This window comes from Neodiprion lecontei, chromosome 3 (assembly GCF_021901455.1).
Source record: "Neodiprion lecontei isolate iyNeoLeco1 chromosome 3, iyNeoLeco1.1, whole genome shotgun sequence".
Taxonomy (NCBI): Eukaryota; Metazoa; Arthropoda; class Insecta; order Hymenoptera; family Diprionidae; genus Neodiprion; species Neodiprion lecontei.
In genome coordinates this window covers 3,200,741-3,223,009 of record NC_060262.1, presented here as the reverse complement: position 1 = coordinate 3,223,009, position 22,269 = coordinate 3,200,741, and the positions used below count along the sequence as shown (strand labels likewise).

The window sequence follows — 22,269 nt, the reverse complement described above, 5'->3', positions numbered from 1 at the left end:
GCAAAATCAATTCTGAAAATGCCATTTTTCGAAATCTGAAGAAATTGATTCAAAATGTGATTCATGAGCACTGTACGATAATGGGATCTTAATGCTGGATTATTTTTTTTTGCTAGTTTTTAGTTCTTCCATGTCAGAATTTGCGATTAATTTTTTTCCTCATACTTCTCGATATAAATGGATTGTCATACGAAATTGTTTTCACGATTCCGTGACGCATTTAAATCGGGCAACGGAAAAAAAAAATCCAATAGCGATATGGAAAAACCAATAACTTACGAATATAAAAAGTAGTAAATATTCGTATCCCATTATCGCGTGGTGCTTGAATATCCCGTTTCAAATCATAGAATTAGTGTAAATTTTTTTAAATGCTCAAAAATGGCGTTTTCGAACGGGTTTGTGTATTTTTTTTTTCTTTTTTTTTTCATACTTCACCGGTTGCCGAAAAAATCTGAAAAAAATTCCCAGACCATTTTTGTTTGGTAAGAACGTCGTATTGAAAAATGATATAAATCGATAGGAGGCGAGGTACATCGGCTGTTAATTTCACCTGGAATGCCCCATATACACAGGTATATAGAGTGCAGTATATACCCATGTATATACATATGTCTATGGCATATAATAATAAAGTGCGGGGAAATAATGTAGGGATGCAGCGCATTTCCGTTAGTCGTTTCTTCCTCATCAGCTCGGCTTATGAGAAAAGTTTAATATTCTTCTGCAGCGGCGTCACGAGAAGCGGATGAATCGCAACTCGTACGATATCGGCCTGCAGGTTTATAATTGAAAACTGAACCGAAGCCATATCACGCATTACCTCATTACGCGTTCAAGGGAAACGTTGCGCAGTGATAAAAAGAAAAAAAAAAAAAAAATTTTTGAAATTATTCAAAATCCATTAATTATTTTAGATGGCCTAAAACGCTTTTGAATAATTTCAAAACAATGTCCACAATTCGTAATAGAAAATTTTTCAACATCATTCAACCCCTCGTTTGGTATTCATTCAGCCAAACATAACAGGCAGAAAATTGAAACAACCCTCAGAAAGTAAATTTCACGGTTTTCGAGCAATCCATCAACAGCTTCAACGAAATCTATTGAGATTTATTCAATCGGACAAAAAAAGGCCAACGATTACTCGATATAACGGAAGAAGAAAAAAAAACCACTTAATTGTAATGATTTTGTTTCTTGCACCAAAAAAAAAAAAAAAAACAGAATTAAAAAATGTTACAAGACCAGCTGAGGTGAACAAATTGCGCAAGATTCGATCACATTGGAGTACACTAAATGAGACTACATTGTCGAGATTAATTAAAAAAAAAAAAAAGAAGTAGAAAAACTCTGCATCGAAAAGACTATCCTTTCCCATCTTAACTCTTGGCTTCGATAGAAGGGGCAAATTATTGGAGAATTTTGAAAATCCGTCTGTTCTTAGAGTTAGAGCACAGCCGACTGAAGCGAATCGCTCAATTGAATCGAACAGACAGTTTCGACGATTTCAAATTGTCGGCTCGGTGTACCAGCGAAGGGCTATTTCCACTCGAACGAACCGCAGAGAGCGGCAGCAGCAGCAGCTCGATTCTGCTTGGCTCGCTTGTTCGATTACATAGAAATTTCATTGTACCGCTGTGCAAGTATATTATACGATGTATACATACGTATACCTCTGTAAGATATTAGAACACCGGTTGAAACACCCGGAGAATAAACTTATTTACCTGCAATACGCGCGTTTAAAGCTTTTTATAATTTTTTTTCTTTCCTCTACCGTGTCGGGAAAGTTGAAATCAAGTTTCACAATTACGATTAATTAATATCTTCAGGGTTTTACTTAATATTTTTTATTTATTGTTTTGTCCTTATTGCAATTGATTCTTTTATTTTCACGCATACGAGTTTCTAGGTTTCATCTTTTCGCGAAGAAGGTTTTCTAAATGAACAATGTACGTACAGGTATGAAGAGATTTTTTCATTAAACAGGATTAATTTTTCATCGACAGGCTTAATCACACGTATAAAAAAAAAAAAAAAAAAAAAAAAAACACACAAACACACAAAAAAACAAACAAGTTCAGTATAATCACGTGAAACTGTCGTCATTGAAAAACATTATATACGTTACGTTGTACACGTGATATCTTCCGTACAACGTTGCAGAGTAGAAAGACAAAATTCCGGAGGCACATTTCGAGGCCGAGAATAAGAAAATACGCATAGCCTGCAGCGCTGTTGGTCAAATAATCGTAAAATCCAGGGATGGCTGCCGGGGACGGGGGGCTGAAAGGGGGTGGTGGAATCGGAGGGGTCGATAGAGCCGATTCTGCGGGAGACACGTTCGCCCGAACAAATAGGATATAATACAACACAACGCAACGCAACGCAACCCAACGCAACGCAAAGCGACGGAAACGTGCACGGCGATGTGCAAATCGGGATTATACGCACGGGGCATTCCACGCCAAGTCGACCTTTGACCTCTTGGATTTGGTAAACGGTTCTCACATTCTTCCTTCAACTCTACAAAAGCACTCAAATGATCTTTCACATTTTTATTATTTTTTTCATTCACTCAGGACGTTTTAAGATCAACAAATCTTTGAATTTAATAAGAATTTTTGAAACGATACTCAAAAATCTTGTGTCAGATGTGAAAAATTTTAAGCCTAGAGTGGAGAGAGTGGGAGTTTTGTTCTCTTTTTTGAGCCTTTTAAAAGAAAACAAATTGAATTCCTTTCAAACTTTTATATCACGTCTAAGGACGTGCTGGGACATGAAAAAAATCATAAATAGGACAAATGTATTCGAAAAAATGTTGAAAAACATTTGAGCGCTTTATTTGGCATGGAATGCCCGGTACGCGTGTGTGTATAAAATAAATTCGAGGTATCCCTTAATTCACAACAACAGACGGTAATGCGATAATTTTGCATAATCGTTTACCGCAGGGCGAATCGATCGATGTATACATATATGTATATATTTTACCTACATACTGCACCTGAATTCACGACACATTGCACAGCTGCCGAAATGCACATGCGGCAAAGTCGTTGGACACGCGTCGTAATCCCAAAGCAAACATCGCATAATGCAGATATGTAGGTACTAGCGATCGAATCCGTATTCCGAATAGCCAGTTCTCATGCAATACAGGTCACGGTTGCGATTCAGCTGCTCAAACTTGACAAGTTCTGCACAAAAATCGTCGGGGTAATTCCACGATGCGAAGGTCGCGTCGTGACTTCCGGAAATTATAATTGTCGAAAGGGAATCGAATTTTGAAACAGTGTGAAAGAGATCAAAGAAAATGTACCACGTGAGTCTTATTTCATAATTATTTATCAAAACTACGTTGTCAGAAACGTTTACTGATTTCTTTTTTCTTTTTTTCATCAATTTTTATCTAAATCTACTATCACGATATTCGTCAAAGTGAAAATCATAGATCGCACGATGAAAATATTATTATTTAAATGCAAAAAACAAGAATTATTTATACGCGAGTCGTTAGCAAATCGCATTTCCGAATTGCAACGGTGTTGTTATTGTCATTGTTGTACAAACATGGGATGAGATAGCCGTTATGGTTATACCGAAGATCAACCGCGCATGCGTCAAATAATTCAATCTTATTGGTCGGCGAAATATTCCATGCAGGTGAGCCAACCCTCGAAAAATGTTTACGTTTGAATTTTCAAAGAGCGTGAGCATCAAATTCCGATCGTTCTTTGAAGAGTCAACTTTCCGACCTGATAACAAATGTTTCCCAAACCTTTCCGAGTCGCCGCCGTGATGATTTGAGATTCTATCCTCGAAAATTCGTACATCAACCACATCACCGGCAGAAACAGTTTGACGGCTGAAAACTCGGGTTGGCCAGCCTGCGCGAACAGCCGATAAAACTCGCGCATGCGCGGATGATTTTAAACTTTCAAGAAATTGTCCCGGTATATCAGAGATGTAAAAAATATCGGTGGTTGCGGAAACCATTGCAGCAATGATTATTCGAAATAATAATTCCAACAACAAGGGTGAACGAGTAAAAAAATGTAATCGAGACGTCAGGCATTGAATTTAGTTTCCACGCATATTTTGTTGTTTTCGAGAGTTTTCTCCGTGGCTAAATTTTACAGGCGCGATATTCGGCGTAGATGCAGCGATAGATATTGCATTTATTTTATCAAACGGCGAGACGAGGCCGGCGTAATTTGTCATAATTTACGATAAATAGGGTGTAACGCTGCTGCGCCCGTTGCTCGTAACTCAAGTTGACTGACGCTAACTCCGTAGGATTAGCCCCCTTACTCCGAAACGACGCGGGGCGTCGCGGCGCCTCGACTCGACTCGACTCGTTGTCCCGTCTCCCTCATTCGTCCTTCTCTTTTTCACGGCCACTCCCTTCCACTATCGATATAGATTTATTTGTTCGATTTTGCGTTTAAAAAATCCTCCGCCGCTCTGCGTCTTGGAGGCATCAAAAACGGCGAAGCATCTACGTGTATGTGATCCGTAAAAAATGCTCGAGAAGAAGCAATCGACGATATTTACAACCATCGCGAATTTGGGTATCGCAATAATTGCTCGATGGTTTTTATTATTATCTTTCACCTTTCACCTTACAAAATACAGGGGAAAAAAATTCAAAATAACTAGACAGATTTTAACGTACCTATAACGAGTTTGATATTTGAAAAATTCAAACTACGCCAGTGTTTCAATTTACTGATTTTTATAATACGATAAACATTGCAAAATCAGAGATACGCTCCTTACAGAGATCTGCATTAGTCACTGCAGTGAATCCTTACTAAGGTGCGGAATTAAAATTTCGTTGAAAAATTCATATTCTACAGATGCAATGAAAAAGATTACCTCGTGTATCACGCCAAAGGTAGAGCCAGAATTTACTGAATTTTTTTAATCGTTTTTCCCCTCTTTCTTTGCCTCACGTTGAAAATAATTTTTTTTTCGAGAATACAAACAAATGCAAATCTTGTCGCGTAACCTACGCTCACCCCTATCCCCGGAATAAAAATGTAAATTTCTTTTCAACGAAATTATTTTAATTGCTCTTATATTGTACCCATATGTAGATGTTACACACATACATGTACATTATACAAAGCGTACATACCTGTATATATATATAATTTCGTACCTACGTGTGCGATATACGCAATAAATCAATCATCAGAATAGATACGTTCGAATATAAAATAATTGAACATATTTTTTAAAACAACGATGATAATAATAATAATTACGAACAATACAATTATTATCCGTCGTTCTGACAACGATGCGAAAGAAAAGAATGCGTTTAAAAAGCTAAAAAAAAAAATCCAAAGGGTGTGTTCGTACATTGTTTAAAATCCGTTTCAACGCTGTGAATTTTATGTTTCGCTAAAAATTTAACCGAACAATAACGTACTCGGTTTGTCCGTCAAGGGATTTAATTTTCGTACGCGCACACGTATGTACATACAGAGACGTACATATTACGTTGCTTATGTATAACGTAATCCGAAACCCTTTTGTATAATAATACAAAATAGGCTACAAAGGAGGGGAAATAGGGGCGATGGGGGGCAACTTTGTAGGGGGAGGGGGGGTGGGGCTGGTGTAATTTTACAAATTAGCCATTACCATTCAAAGGCGTCGGTGTTGAAACGAGTTTTCCGAAACGGGACTTTGCCTCGGTGGTGTGAGAGGTAGGTACTCTTTGGGGGTTGGGGGCGTACCAACCCCCCCCCCCTACCGCCCTACCGCCCTCATATGAAACTCGCCTATCCGGCAGGGGTGTACGTAGCTACTCGTTCAACTAAAAGTGCGGGGGCGTGATAGGAATACAGAGAGGGTGATGCTCCTGCAGGACACAGGGGACGACTTGACGCGGTCATGTAGGCACCTACCTAGATAGGTGCCTGAGTATCGTGCCACGTGTGGCTAATGCGAAGAATACGCAAATTTCATCGGGGTGCGAGCAGCTACGTGTTGTGTACAAGCCCCCGATGGTTGAAAATTGATCGAATTTTCAACAAATTGGAAAATGATGGGCAGTTTTTTTTTTTCCCACTTGTCTAGTTGAATACACGCGCTTACACGCGAGGTGATAGTTTATTTTTCATACGCGGATTCGTATTTTTATTATTTCCTAATTTTTGGACCGTTATCGATAATCGCAGAACCTTATGAAATCTTTTTTTGATAAACTGCCAAACGAATGCCAAACGGAGTTGCTCGTTTTTCTCCATCGCGTTAGAATTTAGAGATATATTGATTCTGATATGGGATTTTTTGACGAAAGTTGAAACTTTTTTACTCGTGTTATATTCAAAACAGTCTTACAATGAAATACATAGATCGAAAGAAATTTGTGCTATATGTTATAACCTAATAAATAAGATGCTGTTAAAAAATTGTATATTTAAAAATATTAATATATTGTATTTATGATTTTTTCTATAAAATCCAATGCGATTTTATAGCTAATGACACGTAATAAAAATTTCTTTCATCGTACCTTACGAAGCGGTTTGTCGCATAACACGAGTTAAAAACTGAAATTTTCATTAAAAATGCCACATTTCGATTAATATATTTCAAAATCCTAGCTTGATGGTAAAAAACGGATAACAACGCGATCGTAATTCAGCGCGCCAAAACACGTCGGAAGTACAAGAATTCGTTTTTTTTCTTTGTTTATCGTTTCTTCAAAAAAAAAAGAAAAAAAATTCGCAGCTCTTGTGCAATTGATAAAATTTCACCGACGTATCCTTTCAAATTTCCAGCTCTTCTCTTCTTTCGTCCGTGTGACTTTTCTTGGAAGAAAATGAAGGTGAAAAAAAAAAAAAAAAAAAAACCGAAAGAAATGAAAACAAAAAGAGTAATTAAAAAATGTCGCGTCACATATATACGCAGCGGTTACATAATGTTTCATAAACATGCACGTAAAGAGGCGAAGATGAAAGGGAGCTTTTGTAGCTACGGGTCGATGCGGCTGGTCACCGAAAGTCATTTCAGGCTTGAGCTTTGAGGGAGTCACTCAAAGACTTCGTTTGGCATGCTAAGCCGGGCGCGGTTCGATCGAGGGGGAAAATTTGGGGGTAACGTTCTCTCTGCAGGCATTGATGTAAAATATAGGCGAAAGCCCGGGTTTGAATATTCATGGGCACACGCATATGTCGCCAATAACTTTGCGGGCGGGGGGCATTATTACATTGGTTTACCTGAAATGTGCGTACATTTGTGGTAAATAATCTACGATACCGTACGTACGGTAAAATCTGACGCGGGTTGTCAACTAGAAACGTCGTGGTTGAAAAATTCTCATTCGAGAAGTAAAAACAAGCCGGAAAAACAGATTTATTTATTTTTTTTATATATATATATAAATTAGGAAAATCATAATCGTTCATTTAGAAAAGTAATTAGAAGGAAAAAGTATATGTTTTTCGGTTAAACGTTGAAAATCTACTTATTTCAGTTTGAATCGGAAGTTCAAATTGAACAGACTGAAATTCCGACATTTTTCTAGAAACTTATATATCGGATTCTGGATGTAAAAATGAAGACAAACAGAGAGAAAAAAGATAAAAAAAATGATTCAAATTCAATGGGGTTACAGATTATTTTTCAAAAGTGGATAAAATTTTACGATGAAACGAATGGACGTAATACGATCGTAATAAAGCGAATGAATATTGTATTGAAATTATTTTTGTCATCGTTAATCGTTTCCATGTAAAAATTCGACTGATACGTGAAATTTTCAATTCAGATTCACTACTATTCGATGAAAAGAAAAAAAAAAAAAAACGAAAATTAATCCATCCCACGAACGGATCTACGTAACGCAGCGCGTATCTAACAACGATAAAAATAACATGTCTTCTTCAAATTTTGCGAAAGCGTAAAAACGACGTGTAATTAAGTAGAGAAGGTGGGTAGGTATAATAACAATGATAACAACAGCAATAAAAACAATAATAATAATAATAATAATAATGAGAAGAAAGTAATAAGACGTAAGACGAGGAGGGGGGGGGGGGGGGGAGGGGAGGAAAGAGCGACATGTGACCTACGTGACTTTAATAAATCATTCTCCGCGACGACGTTCCTTGTATATAATATATAATATCACCCCCAACGTTTCGCGTCGTTACTCCGTATATGCAAGCACGCACGCCCATGTAAAAGCTAAAGTATTTAATGAGGAGGAGTGCGGACAGTCCTAATTAACACGAAGGGTAAATTAATATTTACGTTCAATCTTGACCTCGTCGTTGACAAAACCACGGGCGTGGTTTCCTTCGCGTTCAACGCCTCCGCCGCTCTTGATAATTTTCAACAATAAACCAGAGTGTACAGAATCTGTTGCGATAATTAATTATCCACGACGAAGGCTTGGTCAAAACTACATTAGGCAAAGTTAAAACAAACTCCGAAACGAATACAGAGGAAAATATGTATCTCGGCATAATTCTAACGTTGAGTTTATTTTGTGTAATCATTATTGTGATTTGTGACAGATTGACAGATATTAAAAATTGTATGTTTTTTTTTTTTTTCACTTCATTTTCCTCCCTCTCTTCGATCCTATATTCTTTCAATGTATTATTATTCAGGTAAATATTGTGTCTGTTTTTGCCGTATCGAAGTTTTATTATTTTCAGAAACTGACAAAGGGCTAATTTCAAGGTGATAACGAAGCTTTTTGCGTCGTTAAACTCGCAAGCAAAATATGAAAATTTGCATATCGATGCGAAATTGATACGTTTGAAAAACTTGAAAAATGTCATTCTACCATTTTATACGGCCCGTTGAATAATCGAATATCATGACTGAGAGTAAAAATCTATAAACTACCAATTTTCGTAAAACATCGACTGTAAGCCTCGATGTTTTTCGTCATTATTTCGCAACGCTGATCTGATTGTATAATTTAAAAAATCCAAACGTCGAATAAGCAGTCGAGAGATATAAAAAATCTGCTACAACGAGATTTTCGTAAAACTAAAATTATCGTCGAGTTTGTCATTCGATCCTTTATTCGCGAGCCCTTGAATGATTATACATCACACGGCAAAACGTGACGTCAATTACCCAAACTCTGATCTCGAGCTTAACCCTTCTCCGCAGGTAGATTCCGTCCGTCCAATAATCCGCGAAGTCTCGTTTTCGCATGGCGAACGATTCCATCAGCTTACTCAGCGAATGTGTCTGAATCTTAAATTAACAAGGAGAGTGATCTCGGTTACTCTCTTGACGAAATCCAAAAGCCAAACTTAATTAACTCGTCCACCAAGCAGGTCTCCCCCCTTCTCTCTCTCTCTCTCTCTCTCTCTCTCTCCCTCTTAAGCCTCCGACATGATCTCCTTTCGCAGGTAAAGATCACATAACTCCCGACGATGAGCCTCTACGTGCAATTATTCAAGACTGATTTGATACCGGTTTGCGATTAATTATCCAACCCTTGATATTTCGGAGGGATAAATTTTTGGTGGAAAATTCATACAGGTATTATATAATGTGAAAATTATCCCCGAAGAACAACTCCAGAAGACAAGTTTTACGTATAACACATTATGCATACGAAAGTAAACTGTATACATAATCTATACGTGCCGAGAGTTTTTTCCTTTAATCTTTGAAACCGGTGATGATAAAAAAAAGTGAAACAACGTGTAAAAAAAAAAAAAATAAAAAAAAATAAAAAAAAAAAAAAACACAGGGTAAGGAGAAAAAATTTACGCACCCCACGTGCTGAATATGCAACGGAATTAAAGTGACCGGGGGCAGGTTTTCAGAGCGGGGCGTTTCAACCTGACTCGTAAATTTTTTTTTCCACTTCTCATCTTCAAATTGATTTCAAATGAATGAGCGCAGAGATTGCACGCAGGCTACAAACTTTCCAAGCTCGTCAAACTTGACGGCTGTAATAAAAAGATAGAATATGAAAAAAGCAAGGAGAAAAAAAAAAAAAAAAGAAAAGAAAAGAAAACAAAAAAACACAGAGTGAGAACAAAAAGGAAATACTGGTACCTGAAATTCAAACGAACTCTGCGGGGGGCAGTCGATAGAGATGCCAAATTGTGATTTTCTGTCACGAAACAAACATGATACGAAAAAATCTGCAACTCGAATCAAAAATCTTAAACTGACCAACTTAAGTTTCGACGATGTAAATCGGACGACAGATTAAAATCTTCGTGGAAATCGGACTGGATTACTTTCAGATTTGCAAATTTTTCTTCGACACTTTTCTCATCAACGTCGTCGTCGTTAAAATGTTTTATTTATCATTCGCAGAAGCAATTTCGCGTTATTCGCATTCAACCGTTTGCACTGTATATATCAAATATTGCAAACCGATAAATAGGTTTTCGGATTGTTACAAGTAAAAAAGAGAAGAAAAAAAAAAAAAAGAAGTAATTATTTTCGCAAAATCGACTCACCCCGCCTTGACGAAGTTGGAAAAATACAGGATTATGCTCTCCGACAAAGTGACTTCGGCCTTCGTGTAGTTCCTGGGAAAATGTCCAAACCCATCGACGAGGGGAGCGCCGAAAACGTAGGGAAGCTCGTCGCCGTGGACGGAACCCATTCTCTGCAAAATTGAAAAGCATTCGATTAGAATTTCGTACTTATACACGTATCCGTGTCCGGAGAATGTTACGTCCCTCCGAGGATATCGTCACTGTTTAGCCGTTTCGCGAATCTTGCAAATCCGCGGACGAAAAATCGAAAAAGCAAAGCCAACGATCCAAAATTCGATTCTACGGAAAGCGGAAACCTTACTGCAGCTACAATAAACGTAACGATATTCTTGCATATTACATCGGCAAATAGGGGAGGGGGATGCAATTTGCCAGTGATGAGATTTGTCCAAATCTTGTCCGTCGAATTATGGTAAACAATGACATGAAACTCGGCAAATTGGATTTTTTCCCATCCTCAATTTAATACCCAGTGTTTCGATCAGTTTGACACATTGAAACGTAGACGTGGTGAAAATTGTCGGTGAAAAATTTTTTTTCAAAAAAATGTTCAATTTTTTGGGGAATCTTTTTGCGACACGAAAATTTTTGTGCTGATTTTTTTTCGAGTTGGTTTTGGCCGACGTGTTTTACCGTTTGTTAAAGCGCTCTCGTAACGCTTTTCCTACGGAAGTTCGGTAAGGGAGAAACGGTGTGCATCCCTTAGTGGAAATTCGTGACCCCGGGGATGCGGGGACCGAGGAAAAGCGCCCGTTGTTGGCAATGGACAAGAGTATTTCGGCCTGTAACGTTTGTCAGGTGATTTAACCCATCCCTATTCCAGCGGGACGGTTTCGACCGCTACTGTGCAAAACGAGCCTCACATACTTCTCCGCAAGGCCTCGAATACTCGGTTCACGGATTGTTTTCAGACAATTATTTAGCGGGGATGTAAAAGTATTTTGGAATTTAGGATTTTGATTGGGGGAAATCGGAGCTTTGAGAATAATCATGACATCGATTTCAACGTGAAAAAAAAGCAAAATTGGCAAATTTCTTTCCATTTCAATTGATTGACAAAAATTTGATCAGGGGTAAAGTTTGAACGTCAAAAAGCAGATCATTCGAAATAATCTTAAAGCCAATGTTGGCGCATTTAGAAATATAAAGATCCTTCGGGATATTGTACCAGTTTGAAGTTTACGCTTTGCGGGTAAGACGGTTTTTACTGAAATATGATCTGTAGTATTTTGGAAATCAGATTGTTTAGAATTTTTTGTGCAGTTTAAAAACGGCGTGTTTATAATGTGAAGTTAGCGAAGGTCTTTTTCAAGGTGGAATTACACTTTGGGATTAAGATTGTTTGGAATTTTAACTCAAGCGACGTTTCAACTTTCAAGGCATGAACTAACAAGTTGATTTTCATGCTGTTGAAATGAGATCGTGTTAAATTATTTCTCGAGTAAAATTAGTGCTTTCGAAATCAGATCATTCCGAATTATCGCACAGCGAAGTTACCACTTCTAAAATGTTAACATCTTTCAGAATCCTCTCCAAGTTCAAGTTAGTCCTCTGAAAATAGAGTAGATCAAAATTTTCACTAACGTCAAATTAAGTCTGCGTTATAAAAATCAGACAGTTATGAATGTTTTCTAAATGCTAAATTCGATTTGTTTTATAATGTTAATTACTCAAGATCGACTTCTTCAAAGGTAAAATCGCTACAAAATTTCTCAGAATTGATTTTCGCAATTTGAATCTACGATCAGGTGAAATAATATCCCGAGTAAGATTTGCGCACAAAAAATGATATCAGGAATAAATTTTGCGATTAGATCGATACGTAAAATCACTCCAAATTATTTCCGAACTAATTTCGGTGCTGCGTTAAAAGTTCAACCGTCGTCAGAAAAATCGTACGAAACTATTTTTGGCGTTGATAATTTTCATCCTCACTTGTCCCGAAGCGATTCCGTTTAAAAATTGCACAACCTGTACACTGAGAAAAATTTCATTTGCTACAGCAACTATAAAAATTCAGTAAAACAGGTATCGTTAAAAAAAACGTTTCAATATTGTTGGAATTAGGAAAAACGAGGTACGCCTCGGATTTTGCGCTATCGTCGATCCTTTTTTGGTTATTGCAACGCAAAATCAGTTCCTGAGGTTTACTCTACTTTTTCAGTTAAACAAGGCTTTAACGTCAATTTATTCTTGCACGAGCGTTAAATTTTCGCAACGGTTGCAAGAAAATATAGCAACAGTGATCGTAATGAGAAAGAACAGTAACGGATACTAGACTTTCTGGCAGATAACGGCTAGAAAATTAATTTTCATTTTCTACCTAGAACTATATTTTTCGATAGTGGCAAAAAATTTCTGTCAGTGTGTACGTTACGTGATTCTGGGCGTGGCGTTTTCGGATATATATATATATATATACGCAAGGGCTCGTCGCGTATCTGTCACTGTCTGGGGGCGAGGGAAGGTTTATCGGGGGTTGTTTCTCCAACTAGATTTCGTCATTGTCGAAAAGTTTCCTCGCATGCGTTGTCCGGAAACTCTGGGTGCCCGGTGCTAGAACCAGGAAGGAGAGAGAGAGAGAGAGAGAGATAAAGAGTGAGGAAGAGGAAGAAGCGGCTGGCGTACCGGATTTAATCATGAGAATGGTAGACAAATTGTTTGTTATTTATTTCATTTTATTTATTTACCTTTCCCCAGCTTCTCTCCTTCGTCTAACTCTTATTTTCTCCTTATTCTTTGTATTTTTCCCCAAACTTAATAGGGTAGTGGGTATAAATTCCGGTCATCCGTAAGATTCGTCCGAGGCGAGAGTGCCTCTGAATAAACAGAGGCGGTAGAATAAACTCGCTGAGAGAGGGAGAAAAAGCACCGACGAATCGGAAACCATATTAACGAACCGAAAACCGAAAATTGCACTTCCACTTACAATTAAACTTGGCAATTAGCACGCTGCTGTAAATTATGCAAATTGGAAAATACCGGGATTTTTGCCTCCTGCTCCAGCTTCCAGAACGAGATCCTTCCGATTCAGGACAATTTTCGACTCTACCGTCTCTCCGCTTACTCCTCGCTTCAAACGGCGCCGGTTTGTTGTGCGGTAAGAAATTTCTCAGCCCGCTTATAGCCGCACGCTTCATTAGTTACAACCACCTTAATTAGGCCGCCCGTTGATTAAGAAATACGGTAATTTTCTCGCCTGCGGGTGAATTTTTTTTACACCGTGTTTCAAAAAGGGCTGAAAAAGTTGAAACCACGTCAAAAACGGAAGATCTCGATTATAGCGTCTTTTCGATAGAAAAATAAATACACTGTTTGCAAAATCTTGTATGAGTGTGGTGGATTTTTTTCTTCTTTTCAATTTCTTTTTTAGCTATTTTTATACTTCTGAGAGTGATGGAAATTGCAAAATTATACGAAATTATCAGTGACGCTTGAAAGTTCCCGGAAAATTCGCAATCGAAGCGAATAATCAACGTTAAACTGTGTCAAACGGTTTTTGAAATGTAGATGTTTCACAAATAGTTACAAAACAACGTACGATCAAAATTTACACGACACGTATACGATCAGAAAAGATATTTATTAAAAATCGCTTGACGGTGAAGAGAAAATGTTTCTACTCGGTAGGAATGTTAATCTTCTAACCTACGTCGTAATATATAACATATACAAACATAAAATACACATAACCTATTTCAGATTCGTAGGCGAATAGTGAAACTCTTTTTCTCTACGATTTCATACCTATAAAATCCTGTAAACTTTTCCCGTTCGTTTGTTTCACGTTAATTTTAAGAGGGTGAATTTTCCAAGCCATTCTCCCAAAAATTTAGGGAATTGAGGGATTCGAAGCGTGGGAGGGAAGAACGAAGACAAGGAAAACTAGAAGCGGAAAAAAGGGCCTCTCGAATAGTTTAGGTAAAATGGAGGGGCGGCGAAAATCGGCTTGCAGGGTCAAGTGGAATATGGGCGAGAGGAAGTAAAGGGGCGGTTTTCACGCCGTTCGACGATGCGATACACTTGAGGGCCATGTGACACGGGTGTAATTGTCGTGGGATCCGAGAGGCAGCCGGCTCTTCAGTTTAGCAAAACAACGTTCTCATTCTCATTGGCAGCGGGATAATTCCCAGGTGGAACGTTCCTCGAGAGCTATTAGCCACGGGTCTACGGATATCTCCCTACCTTCCTAATTCTACCGAAAAGGGGATGAAGAAAAGAAAAAAAGAGAGAAAAAAAAAATAAATAAATAAATAAACTCACCCCGAGCCTGAGAGCAATGAATAACGAATAACAAGGAACAATAACATGGATATCCGCAGCTGCGAAGAGCCGCGAAATTCTCATCGTTGATTTAACTTCGTACCGATTATCTAAATGGCGAAATCTTACATTTCGATATTGTACCGATCATATTGGCGTCATTGGCATGGAATTTCCTGTTTCGATTCGTTTGTCAATCTCGTACCGATCCTTCGGCTTCTTCGTCGTGATATTTGCCTTGTCGAAGTATTCTACCGATAATACAAATTTTCGACATCAATGTTCGTTAATTTCGTTCCCATTTCGTAGATTTTTCTAAATGAAACTGGGCTTTCCGATTTCAGACTAATCCCAGAGTTCTTTCATCAGAAAATTTGCCTTTTCGATTTATCTTACCGATCAACAGAATTTATTTTCATAAAAGCCAATCAATTTTTAACCGATTTTCGAAATTTTCCAAAATCAAACTAGCTTTGTCAATTTCGTACCGATCCTTTGGCTCTTTCGTCAGAAAATTTGCCTGCTCAACTTATCTCACCGATCCATAAAATTTATCTTCATAAACGATCATCAATTTTACACCGATTGTCTAGATTTTCCAAATTTGATTTCGTACTAATCTCTCAGCATTTCCATCATGAAATTTGACTTGTCGATTTATCATACCGAACTTCAAAATTTTTTTTTTTCTGTCACAAATATTCATCACTTTCGTACCGACTTCCCAAAATAAAATTTTGCTTTTTGATTTCGTGCCGATCCCTTAGCTGTACGATCGAATAAGATCAGGCATGTCAACTTGTCGTATCAATCCTCAAGATTTTATTAATCATTTCAAAATCAATCACTTAAATTTCCCACTTCGTAACGCCGTTACAACTTTTTTCACGATACAATTTGCACTGTCGATCAACTTTGTCGATGCAACGGGAAATAATTATTTTGCAATTTGATGCGCCTGCGATTAATTCAATCTTATAAAATGTCGGGAATCTTAATGCGATCCGATCGTGTTGTAAGACAGAAAATCCGCCCGACGACGACTGAACCAAATCATATGCAGGCGTGCGGATAATGGCCAACGAGATATCATTTCCAGCCTGTCTAAAATACCCGTGTTCTACATAGATTGATCATACAAATTCAAGGGAGTCACCCTGTGCCGACTTTGTCATTTTGCCTCCGTTGCACGACTACAAAACTTTCGGACAGTTGTATTATTATTCATCTCGGAAAATTGAATTTGTCAAGAGTTCGTATTTTTTTCTCCCCTCCCCCCCCCCCCTCCCCTATTCCCTCTTCCGTTTTATTATTATTTTTCCTTCTCCTTGTTTTGTTCCTTTTCGCCAATTTCACCAACAGAATTTTCAACGTAACCGAAAGTCTTGCGTCTCGATGTTCATGAAAATGTTTTTTTAATACAATATTGGGTTTTTAACTTCGTTTCGAGTAAATTCAATACGTGACAAATATTCACAATACCGATCATGATTGCGTACAAATTGTCGTTAGAAAATTTGTCGGAAATTTGAAAACAGTGAAAAAGCTCCGAAACGTCCAAAGCTTTCAGAGATTTTTCGCATTTCGCACAACTATACCAAGAACGCGTCATTGTTTCAAATTAATCGTCAAGTCGATGTAATTTCGAGGCAACAACGAGTGACGAGTGCCATTTTCTCGAGGGACAGCCATAAGGAAAGTCGTAGCTCGCAGTTGTCTGACATCAAATAGAAGACCGCGGGGATAAGAGCGTAAGAGGATTGTTGCCGTGCCGGAGGCGAGGAGCCCGGAAAGAGCAGGAAAATCGTAAGATCTTGTCGTGTCCTCGGAGTGTGTAAGCACAACACATGTTACACACGTATAGTACCTACGTCGAGGAAAGCTTTTCGGATCACGTGACGTCTGTGGTCCTGCATCTTACTTCACCGGCATAAAATAAACAGCCGCGATTTCTGCGAAAGAATTTTAAACGATATTTTTCAAAATCCAACAATCATCCAAAGATTTCAGAGTACAACATGAATTATCAAAACGGGTTACAACAAATACGCGTGACGTGTGGTAAAGAAAATCAATGTCATTTGTTTTCTAGTCTGTTGCATAAATTTCGTCGTTCTTTTATTTTTTGGGTCGTATCGTTATTCGATTTTATTATTTTTTTTTTCTTTTTCGCATCGTTGTAACTTCGACAAATTTTTAACAGCGGCCGTTCGACCGTCCAGTGATCCAAAATATCTATCGGGTAGCAGGGAACGTCGTCTTCGGTCAAACGAGGGGAGAAAAACGCTCGGGGAGAGCTAACTTCCCGTTTCAATATACATTCGTAGATCGGGGGAACGTTATCGAGGGAGAAGTCTAAACTCCCGTAAGACGGGCCAATTTTATTCACTTTTATAATACGAGACGAAGTTCTCGCAACATAGCAGAAATGAAATTATTCGCAAAAGTTGAGAATGTTTTGGCAATCGGAGAGAACTCCGAAGGAAAACTGACGTTGGCGTGAACTTGACGGATGGGCACAATATCATTTTGGAAGGGTTGGCTGCTGGGCTTTGGGGGTTGATTGCCGGTCAGAAGGGAGGGTGGGAGAGGGCCGCCTCTCGAGCAGCGTAATCTATTGATGTTCACCCGGTTGAAACAGCTGGACTACGGTCTTAGTGAATTCAGCCGCACTAAGTCCTTGAAATCCAGGAAATCCCGTATTGAGGTGCCCGTGGGCCTCGGAGCACCGTAAAAAATCCACTTACCCCTACTTACTAGACTCGCGGTGTATAACGCATGAATATATACATATCGTTCGCGTACTGCGGCACAGATGAACCGAGAAACTGCCCCGTTTCCTCCAAATTTACCCGTTACTTATTCACAGCCTTTTTTTATTTTCTCCTTTCCCTGTTTTTGGTTTCATTTGTTTTCTTTTCTTCTTCTTCTTTGCATTCTAAATCTAACAGCGGTATTCGACTCTCAGATTTAGGATCCAATAGTCGACTCTCGAGTTTATAATTCTTGTTGTTTTTTTTTTTTTTTTCTCAAAGAATTTGTCTTATTCAGCTTTTTTTCACCTCAGAAAGCACAAGATTCTTCATATTTTGTGTAATATTTTCAGGTTCGTCACACAATATAATATGGGGGATTTATTAAATAATAGAAAATAGAGATCATCGATCTTGATATTCCAAATTTGTCTGAAATTTTTTGTCTCCTGCTCAGTTTTGTGTGTTAAACGTATGTCTGGGGGGATTTTTTGATCTTCGTATTCATTTACTCAGGGCAGACCGTTAAAGTTTCCGATATAACGACATTCAAGAATTTGTTCGTTGTTCTTTAAAGTGTTACGTGTAAATCTTTCGTAACCTGTGAATCCTCTTGAAATCCACAGCAAGTTTCTGAGTTTCCGCGTTTCTCAACAATTCTCCTAAGTATATTATCTTCTTATTTCACCTACAAAAGTGACATTTTTTTTTCTTCTTCTTCCTTTTCACCTTGACACCATTCACCGCGGAGATAATTCTTCAGTGTCATTGACACATCGGTAGACGAACAAAAAGTGAATACAGGAGGTGGAATTTTTTCATCCCATATGTGATCAATTTCACGTGTTACGAGGGCTGTTTGAAAAATTATCCGGTTATTCCTTCGAGAGGATTTTTGTCCTCTTGTAGGTATTTTTACTGCAGCAGACCAGAGCGCACGATTTTGGGGATGGGACTAGTAGCTACGCTTTTCTTGCCACTACTTTTTTTCTCCCTCTTCTTCTTCTTTTTTCCCTTCCTTTTCCCGACGTCGAACGACTTTCGGGTTAAAAGAAGAAAGAAAAAAAAAAAAACTTACAGACCTGCCGCAGAGCGAGCAAGAACGAACGAAAGGCAGGGACAAAAGTTTGCTCTCTGCAGATTTCACAACGTATAGGGAAATACGAGTGTATTAAGTATTATGCATATGGCCACGAAGTAGTCGTGAGACCTGAAATTTTCCCACAGAGCGAAAATCTCACACGCTTCACGAAACCCGCCAGAAGACACTTTGGATTATTAAAAAGGTCAGAGAATCCGCACTGCAAGGAACAGCCAAGCCGGTCCAACGAATTTACACCGTAAAAAAGCTTTCTCCAGCACGATTGATGAAAAAATTTGAACACCAAAAACCACGAGATCAACGGATCAAAATTCTGTCAGTTAGGGTTTCGTCCCACCGCTGCCGCCGATTATTTGCAGAGTAAATAACTTTGCTCACGGTCTGTTTTGGATAAATGACTCGTCAACTACGCGTACGTAACAAAAAAAAAAGTCCAATTCAAAACGTCAACTTGCTTAGCAACAGCGAGAAATTTTCGGTTTGGGGTCTTCAACGATCCCAAGTTCCCGGAAACGTTGCACCGGATAAAGGTGCCAGCTAAATATTGAATTGTCTCTAAAGAGGGGCGGAGGGAAAAATCACGATCTTACATCGAAGGTGGCAAGTTGGCAATACGAGTCCGAAGAGGACGTACGTCGAGGGGCTGTTTTATTCGCCATTATTTCGCGACGCAGTGACAGGAGTAGCGGCAGCGAAACTCCTGGGATAGACACATGGTTCATCCCCCTTCCATTTCATCCCCTTGTGCCAATGTTGGGTCAGTAAACACATCCGAGTGTAGCTGCCGGCGCCAGGCGAATGGATTCTGAAAACCGGCCTCGCGCCCTGTTTTATCATCGCGAAGCCTCTCAAGCGTCGTCGTATCTTCACCGCACTTCGAAAATTCGGACACGTGTAACCATCCCTTCCTCTCCCACCCCCTCCCCCCACCCCCCCTCCCACCAATTTTCCTCCGCATTTTTTTTTTTCCCCTCCCAACCGACGACGACCAGGGACACTCGCTCAGGATCGTTTAACTCTGGATGCGACATTTCACCGCTGTCTAGTCCTGGTTTTAACATCTGGCGGGAGACGAGCGGGATTCGAACACCCCCGTTTCCCGAGGGAGAAATAAAACGAGGGAAAACACACGGTTTCCTTGACTTGTTTCGGCACGGAATGACACTTTGTTTCTTTTTTTTCTACGTCCTTGTTCGGAAGAGTCGAAATTTTCATGCTGCAGAAGGAAAAAAAAAAAAAAAAAAAAATTGGTGACGCGCGTTTTTCGAGAACAACCGATACCGATTATCTTTGCAAAGTTTCTGCCAAATTACGAGTTGTTGTTACTGTACTTGAAAATCATCCCTAAGAATATTTTGTTTGAGAAGAGTTAGTTTAAAAATAATATTACCTAACTGTAATATATGAGATTATGCACTGGAGGAATTTTTCAGTCCTTAACTATTTTCATTTTTTACCACAATCGGAAAATATAGTTCTAGGTATAAAATGAAAATTGGAAAGTCTAGTATCTGTTACTATTCTTTCTCATTACGATCACTGTTACTAGATTTTCTCGTAACTGTTGGGAAAATGTAATGCTTGTGCGAGAATAAATTGACGTTTAGCTAAACAAGTAGAGTAAACCTCACACATTGATTTCGCGTTGCAATAACCAAAAAAGGATCGACGATAGCGCAAAATCGTTAGGCGTGCCTCGTTTTTCGTAATTCCAACGATATTCAAACAGTTTTCGTAACGATACCTGTTTCACTGAATTTTTCTAGCTACTGTAATAAATTATAGTGTTATAATAAAACATGGGTGGGGGGGGGGGTTTAATTTCATTTTTGTTAATTAGAAATAGTTTCCATCTCCTCGTTCTTCACCGTTCTTTGATTGAAACTCTCGTTTTCATAAGTGACTTCTCGTATCTTTCTTACAGAGTCTTTTGACCCTCTCTCATTCTTCTTCTCTTTCTTTCATCATTGTAACTCTTTCTTATTTTTAATTAGCACGCCGAGCAAAGAGTGATATATAAGTGGAGGGATCCGTCTCCATATAATATATATATCGAGCTCCGCCCCCCATCCTCGGCATTGAATACTTCAGAGAGTTCGCTGCAAAGATTAATACGGGCGGATCGTTTTTAATTAGGTTATAAATCCTTCATCTTCGTACGTACGTATTATACGTATATATATGTGTACATACATGTAGACATATTACACAAAGACTACGCATCTCATTCACCGTTCCCGATCCGGTGTTAAAAAAAAAACTAAATTTCTTTTCCCCTCCACTGCTCTTCTCTCATCTTGGTACTCCCATCGATTCTCTTTCTTTCATTCTTTTATACGCCGGATTCGCCAAGCTGCGACGAAGATCGTCGGTTCAGTGAACAAAATTGAACTGTAATTATATTCGCGCTCCGAATCAAAGTAAAGGAGAAAAGAAAAAAAGGAGATAGAACGAAAATGAAATAAGACTGAATAAAAAGGAAGAAAAGAAGTTAAAGAATATCAATCAATCTTAAAATCGTCGCAATCCCAACAACATTCAAACAATTTTCTTAACGATACCAGTTTTACTGAATTTTTCTAGTCACTGCAACGAATGAAATTTTTCTCAATGTATCGTCTGAGATCATAGATTAAAGATATTCCGATTTTTACTTTCGCCGCTGGGACTAGAGTCTAGCATTAAATCTCCGTGCATGCAATGCCGAATGTGTTCGTTTTTATTCGTCGTTCCCAGTTGAGAAGCGACGGACATGTAAAAAGTGTGAAACTGGTGTTAACTCGACGCGTCCTCACCATCGTCAGCTATATTTTCCCCGAAGAATTCCCACCCCGGATTACAACCCTTGCCAGCAGCCGTTGCAGCCATCCTTTTCCTTTCGGCGATGTCGTCAAGCTCGTAACACCGATCAAACCAATTCCCACCGCGGTTGCCTTGGCTGTGACCCTTCGCCCTGACATTCAACTCCACCGGAATGCCCGTACACCACGATATTAACCGTCGAGAAATCGACGATTTTTAAGACCTTATAGAATTCTCCCAGATTGGAGCGGATATCGACTCAAAATATGTGCAGCTTCTCGGTGTCGTAGGTTAATAAAAAATCCTGCCAAGTACTTGACGTTTCAGCCCTTTGACTGGAACCCTCCACAAAAGATCAAGATACAATGTTGATAAAGTAAAAGAAAAACAAAAATCATCTCGAATAGAAAAGCTGTACTGGTTATCAATAATTGTTCGAACCGCGATTTCTATCGATCTGTTACACCGAGAATCTACGTATATCTGAATTTGACGAAGTCGATAAAATCCATTAATAATTAATTAAAAATGTCTTTTCTCCACCGTAAGTAAAGAAAAACAGATGACGGAAAACTTGGACTAGACATTTCTTCGTCGAATGAAATATGATCGGACTTCTGGTTATGAAAAAATATTGCCAGAGTGAATTCGCTTCGCAATTATACCCTCAATTTTCTGCCGGAGGTCTGAATTCGAAAATTTCGGTCAACTCACCGTCTGCAGAGACACCCGAGCCTGCGGAACAAACTTTCGCGAAGCTCCGAGCGTAATATCCCTAATTCTGAGGCGATCAGCCTGTTGTGCGCTGACCCGTTAATACAGGTTTCATTAAAGTCCG

General features: G+C 38.8%; 1 protein-coding gene across 2 annotated transcripts in view; it reads right to left on the bottom strand.

The window, feature by feature from the left end:
* LOC107221602 (neuroligin-4, X-linked) overlaps positions 1 to 22,269 on the bottom strand; it is a 255,690-nt gene that overhangs the window by 43,387 nt on the left and 190,034 nt on the right. For both annotated transcript variants that reach the window (XM_046733769.1, XM_046733770.1), the window contains one exon: positions 10,470 to 10,621. In XM_046733769.1, the coding sequence (XP_046589725.1) occupies positions 10,470 to 10,621 (152 nt within the window). The remainder of the gene's footprint in view (positions 1 to 10,469; positions 10,622 to 22,269) is intronic.